The 13780-nt window shown below is 37.0% G+C and overlaps 1 protein-coding gene across 1 annotated transcript; it reads left to right on the forward strand.

The window, feature by feature from the left end:
* The first annotated feature begins 355 nt into the window (after positions 1 to 355).
* LOC109237019 (pyrophosphate-energized vacuolar membrane proton pump-like) lies at positions 356 to 5560 on the forward strand. Its single transcript, XM_019403261.1, has 8 exons — positions 356 to 740; positions 2279 to 2853; positions 2934 to 3313; positions 3549 to 3635; positions 3734 to 4064; positions 4326 to 4736; positions 4869 to 4928; positions 5016 to 5560. The coding sequence occupies exons 1-8, from the start codon at positions 482 to 484 to the stop codon at positions 5220 to 5222; spliced, it is 2310 nt and encodes a 769-aa protein (XP_019258806.1). The 5' UTR covers positions 356 to 481; the 3' UTR covers positions 5223 to 5560.
* Positions 5561 to 13780: the final 8220 nt, after the last annotated feature.

Here is a 13780-nt window from a genome sequence, read left to right on the forward strand (position 1 = left end):
TTTACGTATAATAATTATGTTAATCAATAGATTCTCTTATCCAATGACCGGAAAACAGTGAATAGCGAGAAGAAAAGGTTAAAATGGAACAAATGATGCAAAGATGCGTTAAAAATATACCATTTTCCTTTTTCCTTATAGTTTCCTTTATTTTTTTGGTTAGATTTCCCGCTCTACTTAAGTCCTGCAAAATGTTCCAATCACGAGACCGGCTGCCGTTCGATCATCCCTGAATCATGCATTAGCATAGAATCTAACGGACAAAAGACGAAGACCATCATAACTATGATGAAGACGTTAACTATTCACAAAATCCTCGATCCTCCTCTTTTATCATCAGTATAAAATAGCAGCTAAGCTCCTTGTACTTCGGAAACCCTCCGAAAAGCCGTGAACCTCATTCTTCACTAGTTCCTCACCCTCCTCTTAATTTTCTGTTAATTTATTTGTCCGGCGAGGTCTTTTAGGGTTCCGGCAAAGGATGGGGTCGGCGTTGTTACCAGATCTTGGAACGCAAATAGTTATTCCAGTTTGCGCCGTCATTGGAATCGTGTTCTCTTTATTCCAATGGTACCTTGTCTCAGGCGTGAAAGTCTCGTCGGAACGTGGAGCCATTTCGCCGAGTAGCAACAAAAACGACAAGAATGGATACGGCGACTGTTTGATTGAAGAAGAAGAAGGAATCAACGACCAAAACGTTGTTGCTAAGTGCGCCGACATACAGAATGCCATATCTGAAGGTGAAATAAGCTCTTACTTTGGATCTCTTTATGTCCGTCTCAGATTTAGCTTCACTCCTACTTGTGTATAATCTATATGTGCTCTTTTTTTCATCTCATTTTGCATATATATATATAAAGGAGTGCGAAGTTTCGCCTTTGTTTCTGTTTTGCCGTCTAAATTAAGTGATTATGGACCTCCTTGTGCTTGATATTTTTTTTATTACCGTACTCACTTAATGAATTCAACATATTATCGTGATATACCCTACGGCTTTAAGGTTGCTGTATTCAGCTCTTCGGTGAGCTGGCTCTGACACTAGATCTACCTTTATTCGATTTGATTTCGCCTGTATTCCTATAAATTATAGGAGTAGGAATCAAATTCTATTTTTGTGCTGCTCAGTGAAGTAACTTTAAGTGGGAAACTTTGCTGATGCGCTGTTCTTATTAAGGCATAGTGGCTTTTTTCAGTTAAGTTGCTTTTTATAAATTGAGAGGTTTTCATTGGCACTGCTTAGATTCACGTGATTATTATGGAATGAAAAAAGTCAGTTTGGCAGCTCTCTGTTAAACGGGAAGTTATAGGTTTAAGACTTTTTAGCGTATGCTACACATGTTTCGGATGTTATTGCTGTTTCAACTACGTTTGTTATTTCTGAGTATTTAAAAGTATGCAGCCTCATTTTTAGTCAAAGCTGCATATCTGTTATTTCCTTAACCTGACTTTATCTTTAGTTGTCCCTCATCATTTTTGTTTCTTGATATTAGTTGAGGTCAGTACTCTTTTCCTTGCACAACCGGACTTAATATATTGCTTGCTGTTTGAGCCATTATGATTGTCTTGGCACTTTGTCTAGTGGAACTACTTTGGAAAGTAGAACTGTTAAATGGTCAATTCCTGAAATTTGCAAGCCTTTTAAGCATGCTTCAGTTGTTCGTATTGTCTTGTATGGTTTCTTGCAGAGGGGATCCGGGATTTAAACTCTATAGGTTCAACTTTAAGTTTCATAGTATTGAACCTATTATATATTTAAAGTTATGAAATGTACTATTTGTTGCAATTTTAATAGATTTTTACATTCAAATTTATGTTCCACCTTGAAAGTTATGGGTTCAATTGAACCCGTTCCTATTATTCTACATCCGCCCCTGGTTTCTTGGGAGTAGCATAGAACTGCTGTACTCTTATGGACTACTGCTGTCTATATTATAGTTAGGAGAAACCAATTTGGTTTGTCTAGCTTAAGCATGAAGCCTATCAGAAATTTGTGCATAAAACGCATATTTATTATGTACAATTTTGACAAAATTCAAAATATGCACACACTCAAAATTCTGTCCCCAGTTAACTAGCATATGCGATGGTGTAAGTTTGGATATTATACTGCTGTCAAGTTTTTTCCTTAATGGTTCTATTCTCAACATTTTCGCATTTTTGATCTTGCTTTCCTCACGCACAAGCATGCTTATAAATTAGGTTGTCTAGACTGCACTACATGCTCGGTACCTTTTGTTCTTTAGCACTATCTAATATCTGAAATGATTGCTTATGGCAGGGGCAACATCATTCCTTTTCACTGAATATCAGTATGTGGGTATCTTCATGATTGCTTTTGCAATCCTGATCTTCCTTTTCCTAGGCTCGGTTGAAGGCTTCAGCACTAGCAGCCAGCCATGTACTTACAACAAGGAGAAGAGGTGCAAGCCAGCCCTTGCAACTGCCATCTTCAGCACTGTATCCTTCTTGCTGGGTGCTATCACTTCCGTTATTTCTGGTTTCCTTGGGATGAAAATTGCAACATATGCAAATGCAAGAACAACTTTGGAAGCGAGAAAAGGTGTTGGGAAAGCTTTTATAGTAGCATTCAGGTCTGGTGCAGTGATGGGTTTTCTCCTTGCTGCCAATGGCCTCCTAGTTCTTTACATAACCATTAATCTCTTCAAGCTATACTATGGTGATGACTGGGAGGGTCTTTTTGAGGCAATCACTGGCTATGGGCTTGGTGGATCCTCGATGGCTCTTTTTGGTAGGGTTGGTGGTGGTATTTACACCAAAGCTGCTGATGTTGGTGCTGATCTCGTTGGTAAGGTTGAAAGAAACATTCCAGAAGATGATCCCAGAAATCCTGCTGTAAGTTCAACATCCCTCTTCAGGTGTATTTTATCTCCTGAAGATATCTTGTGAATAATATATTTTCAATGTCTTTGCAGGTGATTGCTGACAATGTTGGGGATAACGTTGGGGACATTGCTGGAATGGGATCTGATCTTTTTGGTTCATATGCTGAATCATCTTGTGCTGCTCTTGTGGTGGCTTCCATCTCGTCTTTTGGAATTGATCATGATTTTACTGCAATCTGTTATCCCCTGCTCATAAGCTCTATGGGAATCCTTGTTTGTTTGATAACCACCCTTTTTGCTACCGACTTTTTTGAAATTAAGGCTGTCAAGGAAATTGAACCAGCATTGAAGAACCAGCTTATTATCTCAACTGCTATTATGACAGTTGGAATTGCAATTGTTACATGGACTTGCCTCCCATCTTCCTTCACCATCTTTAATTTTGGCACTCAGAAGGTTGTTAAGAACTGGTAAGTATCAACTTAACGTTTGGAGAATACTAATTTGACACATGTTATCAAGTGTTACTGCATGAGAAGTGAGCTACGCTTTACTATGTACTGTGAGGTTGAATACGTCACAGTTTCAATTTCTTGTCCACTGCTTGAATTTCATTTGCTTGGCTGCTGAATTTACAGCTGTGAGGATGTCCGCTTTCATTTAAGAAATGTGCTTAATAATTAATTTATTGGTCTGATTATGCAGGCAACTCTTTTTATGTGTGGCTGTTGGTCTTTGGGCTGGACTTATAATTGGATTTGTCACTGAGTACTACACAAGCAATGCTTACAGGTAAAAGTAGTAGAGTCTCACCTCACCCTGTGATGTGTCTGTTATGTTGATAATCTTCATCTCTGTCTTATTTCCCCTTTTCAATTGTCTGTTTGCAGCCCCGTCCAAGATGTAGCCGACTCCTGCAGGACTGGAGCTGCAACGAATGTTATTTTTGGCCTTGCCCTGGGATACAAATCTGTCATCATTCCTATCTTTGCCATTGCGATAGCTATCTTTGTCAGTTTTACTTTTGCTGCCATGTACGGTATTGCCGTTGCTGCTCTTGGAATGTTGAGCACCATTGCAACTGGATTAGCCATTGATGCATATGGACCTATCAGTGATAATGCTGGTGGAATAGCTGAGATGGCTGGCATGAGCCACCGGATCCGTGAAAGAACTGATGCCCTTGATGCAGCTGGAAACACCACTGCTGCAATTGGAAAGGTTTGTAACCTCATCTATCTTGCTTTTCATCTTGTGAGCGTTCCTTTTTTTTCCTTCTAAATTCTTCTTGTTCATAGTTGTTAACAAGTGGATGGTGCTTAAGTCTTTGGAGATTAAAATATTGTTATATGATGCATGTTTTGTCTTTCATCTCTTTAATCTCTTTCCACCATTGGCTTTTCTTCTTCTGCATTCACGATGGAGGTCTTTTCTGATGTGTCTTCTCCTTTTTATTAACTGTGAATATTCATTTCTTTCCAGGGCTTCGCCATTGGATCCGCTGCACTTGTGTCCCTGGCTCTGTTTGGTGCTTTTGTGAGTCGGGCTGGAATTTCAACAGTTGATGTCTTGACCCCACAGGTGTTTATTGGTTTGATTGTTGGAGCCATGCTTCCCTACTGGTTCTCTGCCATGACCATGAAGAGTGTGGGTAGTGCAGCTCTGAAGATGGTTGAGGAAGTTCGCAGACAGTTTAACACCATTCCTGGTCTCATGGAAGGTCTTGCCAAGCCTGATTATGCCACTTGTGTTAAGATCTCAACTGATGCGTCTATCAAGGAAATGATTCCACCCGGTGCCCTAGTCATGCTTACTCCCCTCATAGTTGGTATTTTCTTTGGAGTGGAGACACTTTCTGGTGTCCTTGCTGGTGCTTTGGTTTCAGGTGTACAGGTATAATTACATTCATGCTTTAAGATTTTGCAGTTTAGCATTCTGTTTAAGTTGGTTCAGCAGCCTTGTCAAATATGGGGCTTTTTGAAGAATTATATCCAAATTCTTCTCATATGTTTCCATTTCTTACAGATAGCAATATCTGCATCAAACACTGGAGGTGCATGGGACAATGCCAAGAAGTATATTGAGGTATAGAAGACTCATCTCCTTATGTGTTTTTTTTGTAAACAGTAATTCAGGACACTCTTGAGTTCATTTGTTTTATTTCTCTGTCAGGCTGGTGCTTCAGAGCATGCAAGGACTCTTGGCCCAAAGGGTTCCGAACCTCACAAGGCTGCTGTTATTGGTGACACAATTGGTGACCCCCTAAAGGACACTTCAGGCCCATCACTCAACATTTTGATCAAGCTTATGGCAGTTGAGTCGCTCGTATTTGCTCCATTCTTTGCCACTCATGGTGGTCTACTTTTCAAGATCTTTTAGGACAGGTTGGAGCCATTACGTAGACTTGTGGCATATCTTTTAGTCAACATCCTTCTCTAATATCCCGAAGCATGGGATTTTTAAATTAGTTGCTAGTCAGAAGTGGAATTTTGGTGACTGATGATGATGATAATTGTCACTATAAGGAGGGTAGAAGTTTGTCAGTCTTGTGGTACAATAGACCTGAAGCTAGTGTGTCAACTTTCTTCATACTTCATAGACACTAGTTTCCAATTTTGTCTGTATTGTCATTATCCACGTTTAAGAAAATGGAGCTATCAGCTATGTTTTCAGCTTTTTTTCATATCTTGAAGAAAGTAGGTTGTCATTTCATCATCACATTCATCGGTAAATTGTTTCTCTCTCTCTCTCTCTCTCTCTCTCTCTCTCTCGGGCTTGTCACAAGAAATTAAGCTCATGAGACTAGCAATTTTGTGCCTCTATCAGCATAACCTTTCTGATTGCGCTGAACTAAAGCAAAGTACTTATGTACAAGAATTGGGTAATGTCATTTTAGATTGTGTTCAGTAGTCTCTCTCTCTGGTGGGCTTGTTGCGGGTATATCAGAAGTTGTTTTCTTAAATGTTCATTTCTGTTGTTCCATTGGAAGTGCCGATCAGTGTCGTTGGAAGTCCTTGTCATCTTTACTCTGCAGAAAAGCGACGATGATTAGCTTATTTCATAGCCATACTCAGTAGTGAATTTTCCCGAGGAAAAAAAGATATTTTTTCTAAATCAGGAGCCAATATCCAGAACTGAGCTTGAGTTTATTTAAGGACAGTCAAAAAAGAAAAATACTTAAAGATATCGAGATTGTTATAAATAGAATTATATTTATGGTGAATGTCTATATTTAGAGAGATTCTAGGGTTTATTACTTGGTGGCTAGGTCACCCCTTTCCCTATAAATAGAGGGTTTTATTTCATTGCAATTGATCCCAATATCAATAAGAATTCTCTCTCTCTCGCTACTTTTCTCTGCAATACTCTTCTTCTTCTTTTATTGTTTCATGACACGTTATCAGCACGAGACTCTAACCAATTGAGTAGAAGCTTTGGGATTGATCATAATGACTGTCAATTGTTCTATGAATTTCCTTCATGCTTAAATTTTGGATTTAAGGTAAGTATTTTACCGTATTTTTCTCTTTTATTCTATAGTTTGATTTTAAATACAATCAAAGACAATATATTTTGATTACAACTCTAATGGAGTTTGTAAGAAATTACAACCACCCAAAGTGGTAAAATTTCTATGTCTTGCCATGATCAAAGTCATGTATGATCGTGAGCACAAGAAGTGAAAACCCGTCCCATTGAATTTGCTCCATTCTCATTCCCTTAAGAGAATATGATAGCAATATGTGATAAGTCTGAAAGAAGACAAAATTATTACCGTGAAGGTATCAATGGATGTGGACGTGGCAATAGACGAAATTATAATCGTCATTATTGTGATAATGAGAATAATAAGGATTCTCAAAATAATCCTTCACTCTGTGAAAGTAATATTTGTCATCGATTTGACATGAAATTTTATAAAGCACATATAGATGATTATGGTCCATTCATGATGTGAATGTGACAACATCTTATTTATGAATACATATTCATTCTTGGAAGAATATGAACGTGCTAGTGGTAGTGAATATACCACACTCACCTCTAGAAGGAGGTTTGAGATGATATAAGAAAATAATGTCATTATTATGGCATGAATGGTCACTGGTCACGTACTTATTGTATGCCAAAATATTTTGGCATTGTGATTATTAAAAGACAACAGTAATGCAAGAAACAGATCTTGCATATAATTTTGACCATAACCATAATGGTATAACTTTATCTTTAAAAGAGATATTCACCATATGGATGTTGATGAATATGTGGTAGTATCAAATTAATTGAGAGCTCTGGAAGAGCCAATTATTACTATTTTGGAGAAACACAATTGATTACCAATAAGATATTGTGTTGTAGTAAGTCTCAAAGAAACTTATTCAGTTTCCAAAGTATACGCGAAAGCGGTTGATTATATTGAGACTATAAATAAAGGAAAGATTTAATATCTTCTATTACTACAACTTGTAGCTGGGTAATATGTATGTGAAAAGCCACCCGCTTTATTCTCCAGTTTGTACTACACAAATAAAAGAATACCACAATAAAGTGGATATTTATTGATATAAAAACCCATATCATAATAAACTTGGAGTTTATTGATAATTGCACACGTCATGGCGTAAATCTGAAGTTTATCAATATTGATAATTTATTCAGTTGGCATAATTGGTTTACCCATATTAATTTAAGTATGACGTGCAAAAATAAAAGAGAATTCACATCGGTAAATATTAAAGAACGAGAAAGTTCTTTACGAATTCTTTTATATTGCCTGTTCTCATTAATTAATATACCAACTAAAACTGGGATTGAATCCCATGAATCCTGGAAATATCAAAGGTGAATATGGGCTCATTCACCTGCCATGTATACCACATAAAATACATCTATGATATGGTTATATGTGCGATTATTATTAACCCGCAACATGGTGTTTGCGAGGTAACTTGCTCAATAATTTAATTTCGAGCATAATTTCCAGATTTTTTATTCAAGAAGTTCATCTTGATAAGTTGGTTTAGCAAAATAATTTATTAAGTGCCTCTACTTAATAGCTAAACAATTGCTTATGAGAACAAAGTTATCTATATCAGTTTGATATACGTTATATACCAAAGTATATTATTTTCTCCCCTCACAAGTGGTTCAGGGTCAGGAACCAAATAATTCCATCTTATTATTATTGATGTGCGGTGTATATTTTAATTAACACCATAACGCACAAAGATGAGTTCTTAAAGTTGAGGAAACAAGTTAGTTTTTTTAACATGAGGGGGAGACATGATAAACAGTTGAGAAAAAGTTACGTGGAATGAATTATCTTTTGTACATTTAGATCCTCGAATAAGATAATATGAACTTGAGGTTCATAAAAAGATAATTCATTTGCAATATATTGCAAAGCATGCTAGACGCATTTGCTGACCCAAAGAAAGTAACTATATTCTCGTTGCAAATGCTCCTATTAAGTCCTAGAAGGACAAAGTTTATGGTACGCTTAAAGCATATAGACAAATCGGTTTCAAATAAACTTCTTAATATAGAAGATGAGCAAATGATCAAAATGATCATAATAAGGAGGCAAGTGATCTAGAAGATTACATGACATAACACTTCATAAAATCTCAGGAGAGATTCAGGTACCTGAAAATATGAATGAACAGATCTCTATGTCATGACTTTATGAAAATAAAGCTGGAACCGGTATAAAATGTTCGTCGACGACATCTATATTAGCGCTAAGTATAGATGAGGATCTTAAGTATGTCGAATATAGACACAAAAATACTGGCCAAATGAAAGAGACACAATTCGAATAGAATTTGTTTCATGCGAAAGACATATAGTTTTGGACCTTCAGTTCAAACACTTGAAAGTATGAAGCCAATGATATGTGCAATCAGTTTTCGATATCTTATATATGTCTAGCATGACATGAAAACTTGATATGCATCTAAAGTCTATTATATGGCTTATATGACTTAAAAATCCTTGAAGGATTTAAATTGCTTAAAGCATATAGAATTCATGGTCATGAAGTACTATATTCTAAATACAATTTGTGCACATATGTATCTTGCTATAACTATAGGCAGGATAATATGAGAGCAAGAGTTTCACCTCTATGTGAAGATATTGAACTGACGATTCCAACAAGATCATATGAAGACAATACATCTATTAGGGATGATGATTTCAAGGTGAAACAAATTCGTTCAAGTTAATATGGCTGATTTGTTAATCAAATCTCTACGAATGATCTTTTGAAGATGGTGCACAAGATTGGAATGCAAATGCTTAAAGATGTGAATTGATGCTCTCATCAGGGGGAATTAATACGCGTTGTACTCTTTTTCCCTTACAAGGTTTTGTCCCACCGGGTTTTCCTTGCAAGGTATTTAATGAGGAAACCAAAAGACGTATTGTTAGATATGTGTACTCTTTTTTCTTTACTAGATTTTTTTCCTATTGTGTTTTATTTTAGTTAAGGTTTTAACGAGGCACATTATCTGTTGAATAGACATTCAAGGGGGAGTGTTATAAATAGAATTTTATTTATGGTGAATGTCTATATTTAGAGAGATTCTAGGGTTTATTACTTGGTGGTTAAGTCACCCTCTCCCTATAAGTAGAAGGTTCTATTTCATTGTAATTGATCACAATATCAATAAGAATTCTCTCTCTCTCTCAACTTTTCTCTGCAATACTCTTCTTCTTCTTCTTTTATTGTTTCATAACAGAGATCAATTTTATTACCTATGGAAAGACAATGGTAAATCTGTATGTATGATACAGATCGCTGTCACACCTATCTAACTCCTTCTAATTTCCTAGGCTAATCAAATTGTAAAAATTGTATGGGATGGTAATTTCTTTACATGCAAATGAAAAATAGCCATAGATAATATCCTGAGTTTGACGAAAGTAGCAAAGATGAAAAAGTGGTTCTTTGCGCTTTTTAAAGTTGGTTTAGGAATCTAGACTATGTCTTAGTCCTAGTGTGGCTGATCATCTTCTCGGACAATCATCGCCTTGGTGAGCTATTGCCTCACCAACTAGGTAATAAGATGCGATCCCCTCCTCGGGGCTGATTCCTCCTTTTGCTCCTCAGCCTATTTTAGCAGCCATTTCTAGTTGTTGATTCCCGCCTAAGGACAGGTTCTTACGTGTTACTATGTCCAAGTTGTGGCTATTTTTATTAAATTTGGAGTTTATGGTAATTTTTCAATTACAGGCTCTAAATGTGGCTATCAGGGGTGGCCAGACCCTAAAGCAAATGAAGCACTTGCTTTAGGCCCCAAGAATTTAAGGGCCCCAAAATTACTGTTCCATTTCTTTATACATAGTATATTATTTATATATTATTTCTTATGATTGATAAATTAATTTCTTTATTTTCATATTAATTTTTAATAACTCAATTTCTTCCTCTAATTAATATAATCAAAATAGTTTTATGTCAATCTTATTTTACGTTTTTATTGAATTATATTTCTCTATTCATTAGTTAGTCACGTAACTATATCTAATAATCTAACTTACCATTTATTTTCCTCAAATAAATTATACTCTTTCCATCCTAATTTACATGAAAGTGATTGACCGGACGCGGAGTTTATGAAATAAAGAAAGACTATTGAAACCTATGATCTAAAACAAATCATAGAAACTTGTGTGGCTAGAAATCTTCTCATTAAAGGTAAAAAGAAAAATTCAAAGTTGAATTATTACCAAAAACAGAAAGGGGGCTGACTAAAAAAAGGAGTCACATAAGTTGAGATGGAAGAAGTATGTTTTCTGGGTTCTCTCATGTCACGCCCCGAACCTGGGGGCGAGACTGGCACCTGGTGCCTCACCTATCCTTGCGTACCAACTTGCGACTAAGGGACTCTGAACATGTGATGTCATACTTTGGCCACGGGCCACATTGCATGACAACTGCAAATGCTGACTAAATATCAATATATAGCTGGGCCGACAAGACCGTCATAACTATTGCAGCTGACAAACCAAACAAATATACATACAAGGCCTACAAGCCCAACATATTGCACTAACTAACAGGATATGTCTACAAGCCTCTGCTGATGGATATACTGTGATCGGAACAACTCCTCGACCTACTCTTAATATATATACATATATACACCAGATGTACACAAAGCTCTAGACCCGGCAACTCCGAAAGGCGTGGAGCTTACCGATCAAGCTGAACTCAGACAACACTTAATGAGGAGGTCTACCGGCCTGTCTGTCTGAACCTGCACGCATGAAATGCAGCGCCCCCAGAAAAGGGACGTCAGTATGAAATAATGTACCGAGTATGTAAGGCAATATACTGAAAGCTGAAACTGAACTGATAATATAATAACTGCAAGTAACTGGAAGTCAAAGATAATCTGAAGATATGCTTACCTGCTGATACTGACTCAACTCTCTCAATATAGTAAGTAAAATAGCTGTCCGGCCCTATAAGGCTCAATATATATATATAACTGCTCTGCCGTAGTAGGATCGCTCATAGGTGCTCGGCCATACTAGGCTTTGTATCTCGACCAACTGGGCTCGCTCATAGGCGCGCGGCCAAAGTAGGCCCGGTATATAACTTACCATCTGATCAGAGGTTGCCCAATAGAGGCCTGCCCATCGATTATAGCTCGATGGTAATGAAAATACTATAATACTGTATATATATACTCTCTGCTCTCTTGACTGGAAGAAGAAGAAAATACTCAAATGAATATGAAGTCCCGGTAAAGAGAATACTATAACTTGCGAGACTAGCAAAATATACGTAAATTCCGGGATATGAATTTTTCTTTATGCCTCGTTATCAAACTTGTGTAATGACGAGATCATGCCAAAATGAAGGAAGGGCTTAGCCTTAACATACCTGGAGTAGGGAAAAATCCGTATGATGTTCTTGAAAAAGGTTGCACCGTACTCCGTTAGAATCACAAAATTTTTCGTTGCTAAAGCTTTAACCATTCTCGTTGGATTGGTTGAAGAATCACGTTGCTTAATGTGATATTTAGAACCTGATTGAAGTGTTTGTAAATGAAAAAGTTGAAAACTTCTAAGAATTGGTAACGTTCTCATTCTCTGATTATGGAGTCTTGAATGAAAATGTTGTCTTTGGTTATTCAAATTTAATATACTGAAATGAGTCTTGAATTTAAGGTATTAGGTTGTCACCTTTTACATGAATTTAAGAGTCATTGCTTTGCAAGGGAGGGGCTGCCACGTGGGGGGTGGGCAAGATTATCCAAAACATTAAATTAATTAATTAGGTAATATCCCGTTACCCGATAATTAACCAATTACCCCACGTAATTAAAAATTATCTCAAATTACTTAAAATTCTACTTATCTTTAATACACTTTACACATCCTACTATCATGGTCATATGGTACCTTATATGGTACTAGGCCGTAAATATCGGGTATTATCGCTCGGCCCGTATTTTATCCTAATATGTCAACTTGGACAAAAATTTATTTTCTTTGACTTTCTTCCCCTCCCACCTTTACGACTTTACTCATAACTTATTTGAAATAGCATAATGCTTATAATCTCAAAATAATCCCATTCCTGATCTTACGTCGATTAATTTACGATGAAACTTAAACATTCGAAAATGCGGGATGTAACATCATTCCCCCCTTTGGAACATTCGTCCTCGAATGTTGACTAATGCACTTATCATTCTCATAACCCATAGCTCTTATGAATACTCTAGTGCTCCTCTTGTCATCTAGGCAACTGTTCTGTGAATAAGTCCAAAGGCCAAGGCATTCCCCCCTTTAGGCCTCTTTCTCATACCACGACTTGTGGTCGGAATCCTCCCAATCTCGTAACTGTTGCTACCTTCTATCATGCAGTCTGTACGACTCTGACCTTGTAAGTGGGCCTATGCGACTCTTCTCTCCTTTTTCCTCCGATTTTTTAGCCATTACTGAAGTTCTTCACTTGGTACTTTGTTGAACTTACGAATGTTGCTATATCTTGTTTCATAGACCTAGTTATCCATCCGCATGATTTTACTGCATCTAGATAGGCCATACTATACCAGAACTCTTACTTCGATTTATCGTTGCTGAGGTCTGCTTCCACTCCATGTTACTCCCGTTGCTTATCCTATATGTATAAGTCTAAAATCTTTTAATGCTTCCTCATTACTGTTCACCTTAAGAATGACAGCCTGATCTCATCTCATACTGTTGAACTTTTATATATATATTGTTGATTCACCCTAATGTTGATCCATTATCTACCACTGATAACTTGACCTCTTATGTAACACTGCCGCTAGGGCTCACGTCGCATCGTGGAAAATTTGAAGTGATTTTCTTGATCCACTTGGGGTGATACAATACTATACTTCCATAACCGTTTTTCATAACATCCCAATGTGGTTTACCTTATGTGGGTATTTTAATCATGTACACTTCATGAAATCATTACTCAATCGAAGGCCCAAACATCATCCTTTATCTATCACAATTACACCCTCAGGCAACATTCCATCTCTTCTAAATGCTACTAGTCTTAGACTCCTTTGAGTTTATTCAGGCTATACTGAGCTTTCTATAACTTAGAGAATGCCATCGACCATCTTATTTTCATGGGCTTAATCCTGAGGACTCATGCGTTTCTCGTTACCTTCTCACTCACCCTTTCTTGTCCTTACTCTTGTCTTCCCAATCCTGCCGCTCTATCATACATTAGCTTGCGACTTACATATATCCATTTATACTGCTTGCACCATAGATTTCCTTGTATTATTCTGGAACATCAAGCGAGACATCGCATCGTCTCTAACTCTTCTTTACTCTCTTGGCTAGATCTCTCGGTACCTAGAAACCATAGGCTGGAAGGTATGGACTATACCCAACCTTCTGCATCTGAGTATCTCGTACGTTGTTTACTTTTA

The sequence above is a fragment of the Nicotiana attenuata genome, unplaced genomic scaffold (genome assembly GCF_001879085.1).
Source record: "Nicotiana attenuata strain UT unplaced genomic scaffold, NIATTr2, whole genome shotgun sequence".
Lineage (NCBI taxonomy): Eukaryota > Viridiplantae > Streptophyta > Magnoliopsida > Solanales > Solanaceae > Nicotiana > Nicotiana attenuata.

What these genes read in the sequence shown, in the direction of transcription:
- LOC109237019 (XM_019403261.1), top strand. Translation starts at nt 482, where the DNA reads ATGGGGTCGGCGTTGTTACCAGATCTTGGAACGCAAATAGTTATTCCA. An exon ending in TACACAAGCAATGCTTACAG is followed by an intron (nt 3,636 to 3,733) that starts GTAAAAGTAGTA and finishes GTCTGTTTGCAG; the next exon opens with CCCCGTCCAAGATGTAGCCG. An exon ending in CTTTGGTTTCAGGTGTACAG is followed by an intron (nt 4,737 to 4,868) that starts GTATAATTACAT and finishes CATTTCTTACAG; the next exon opens with ATAGCAATATCTGCATCAAA.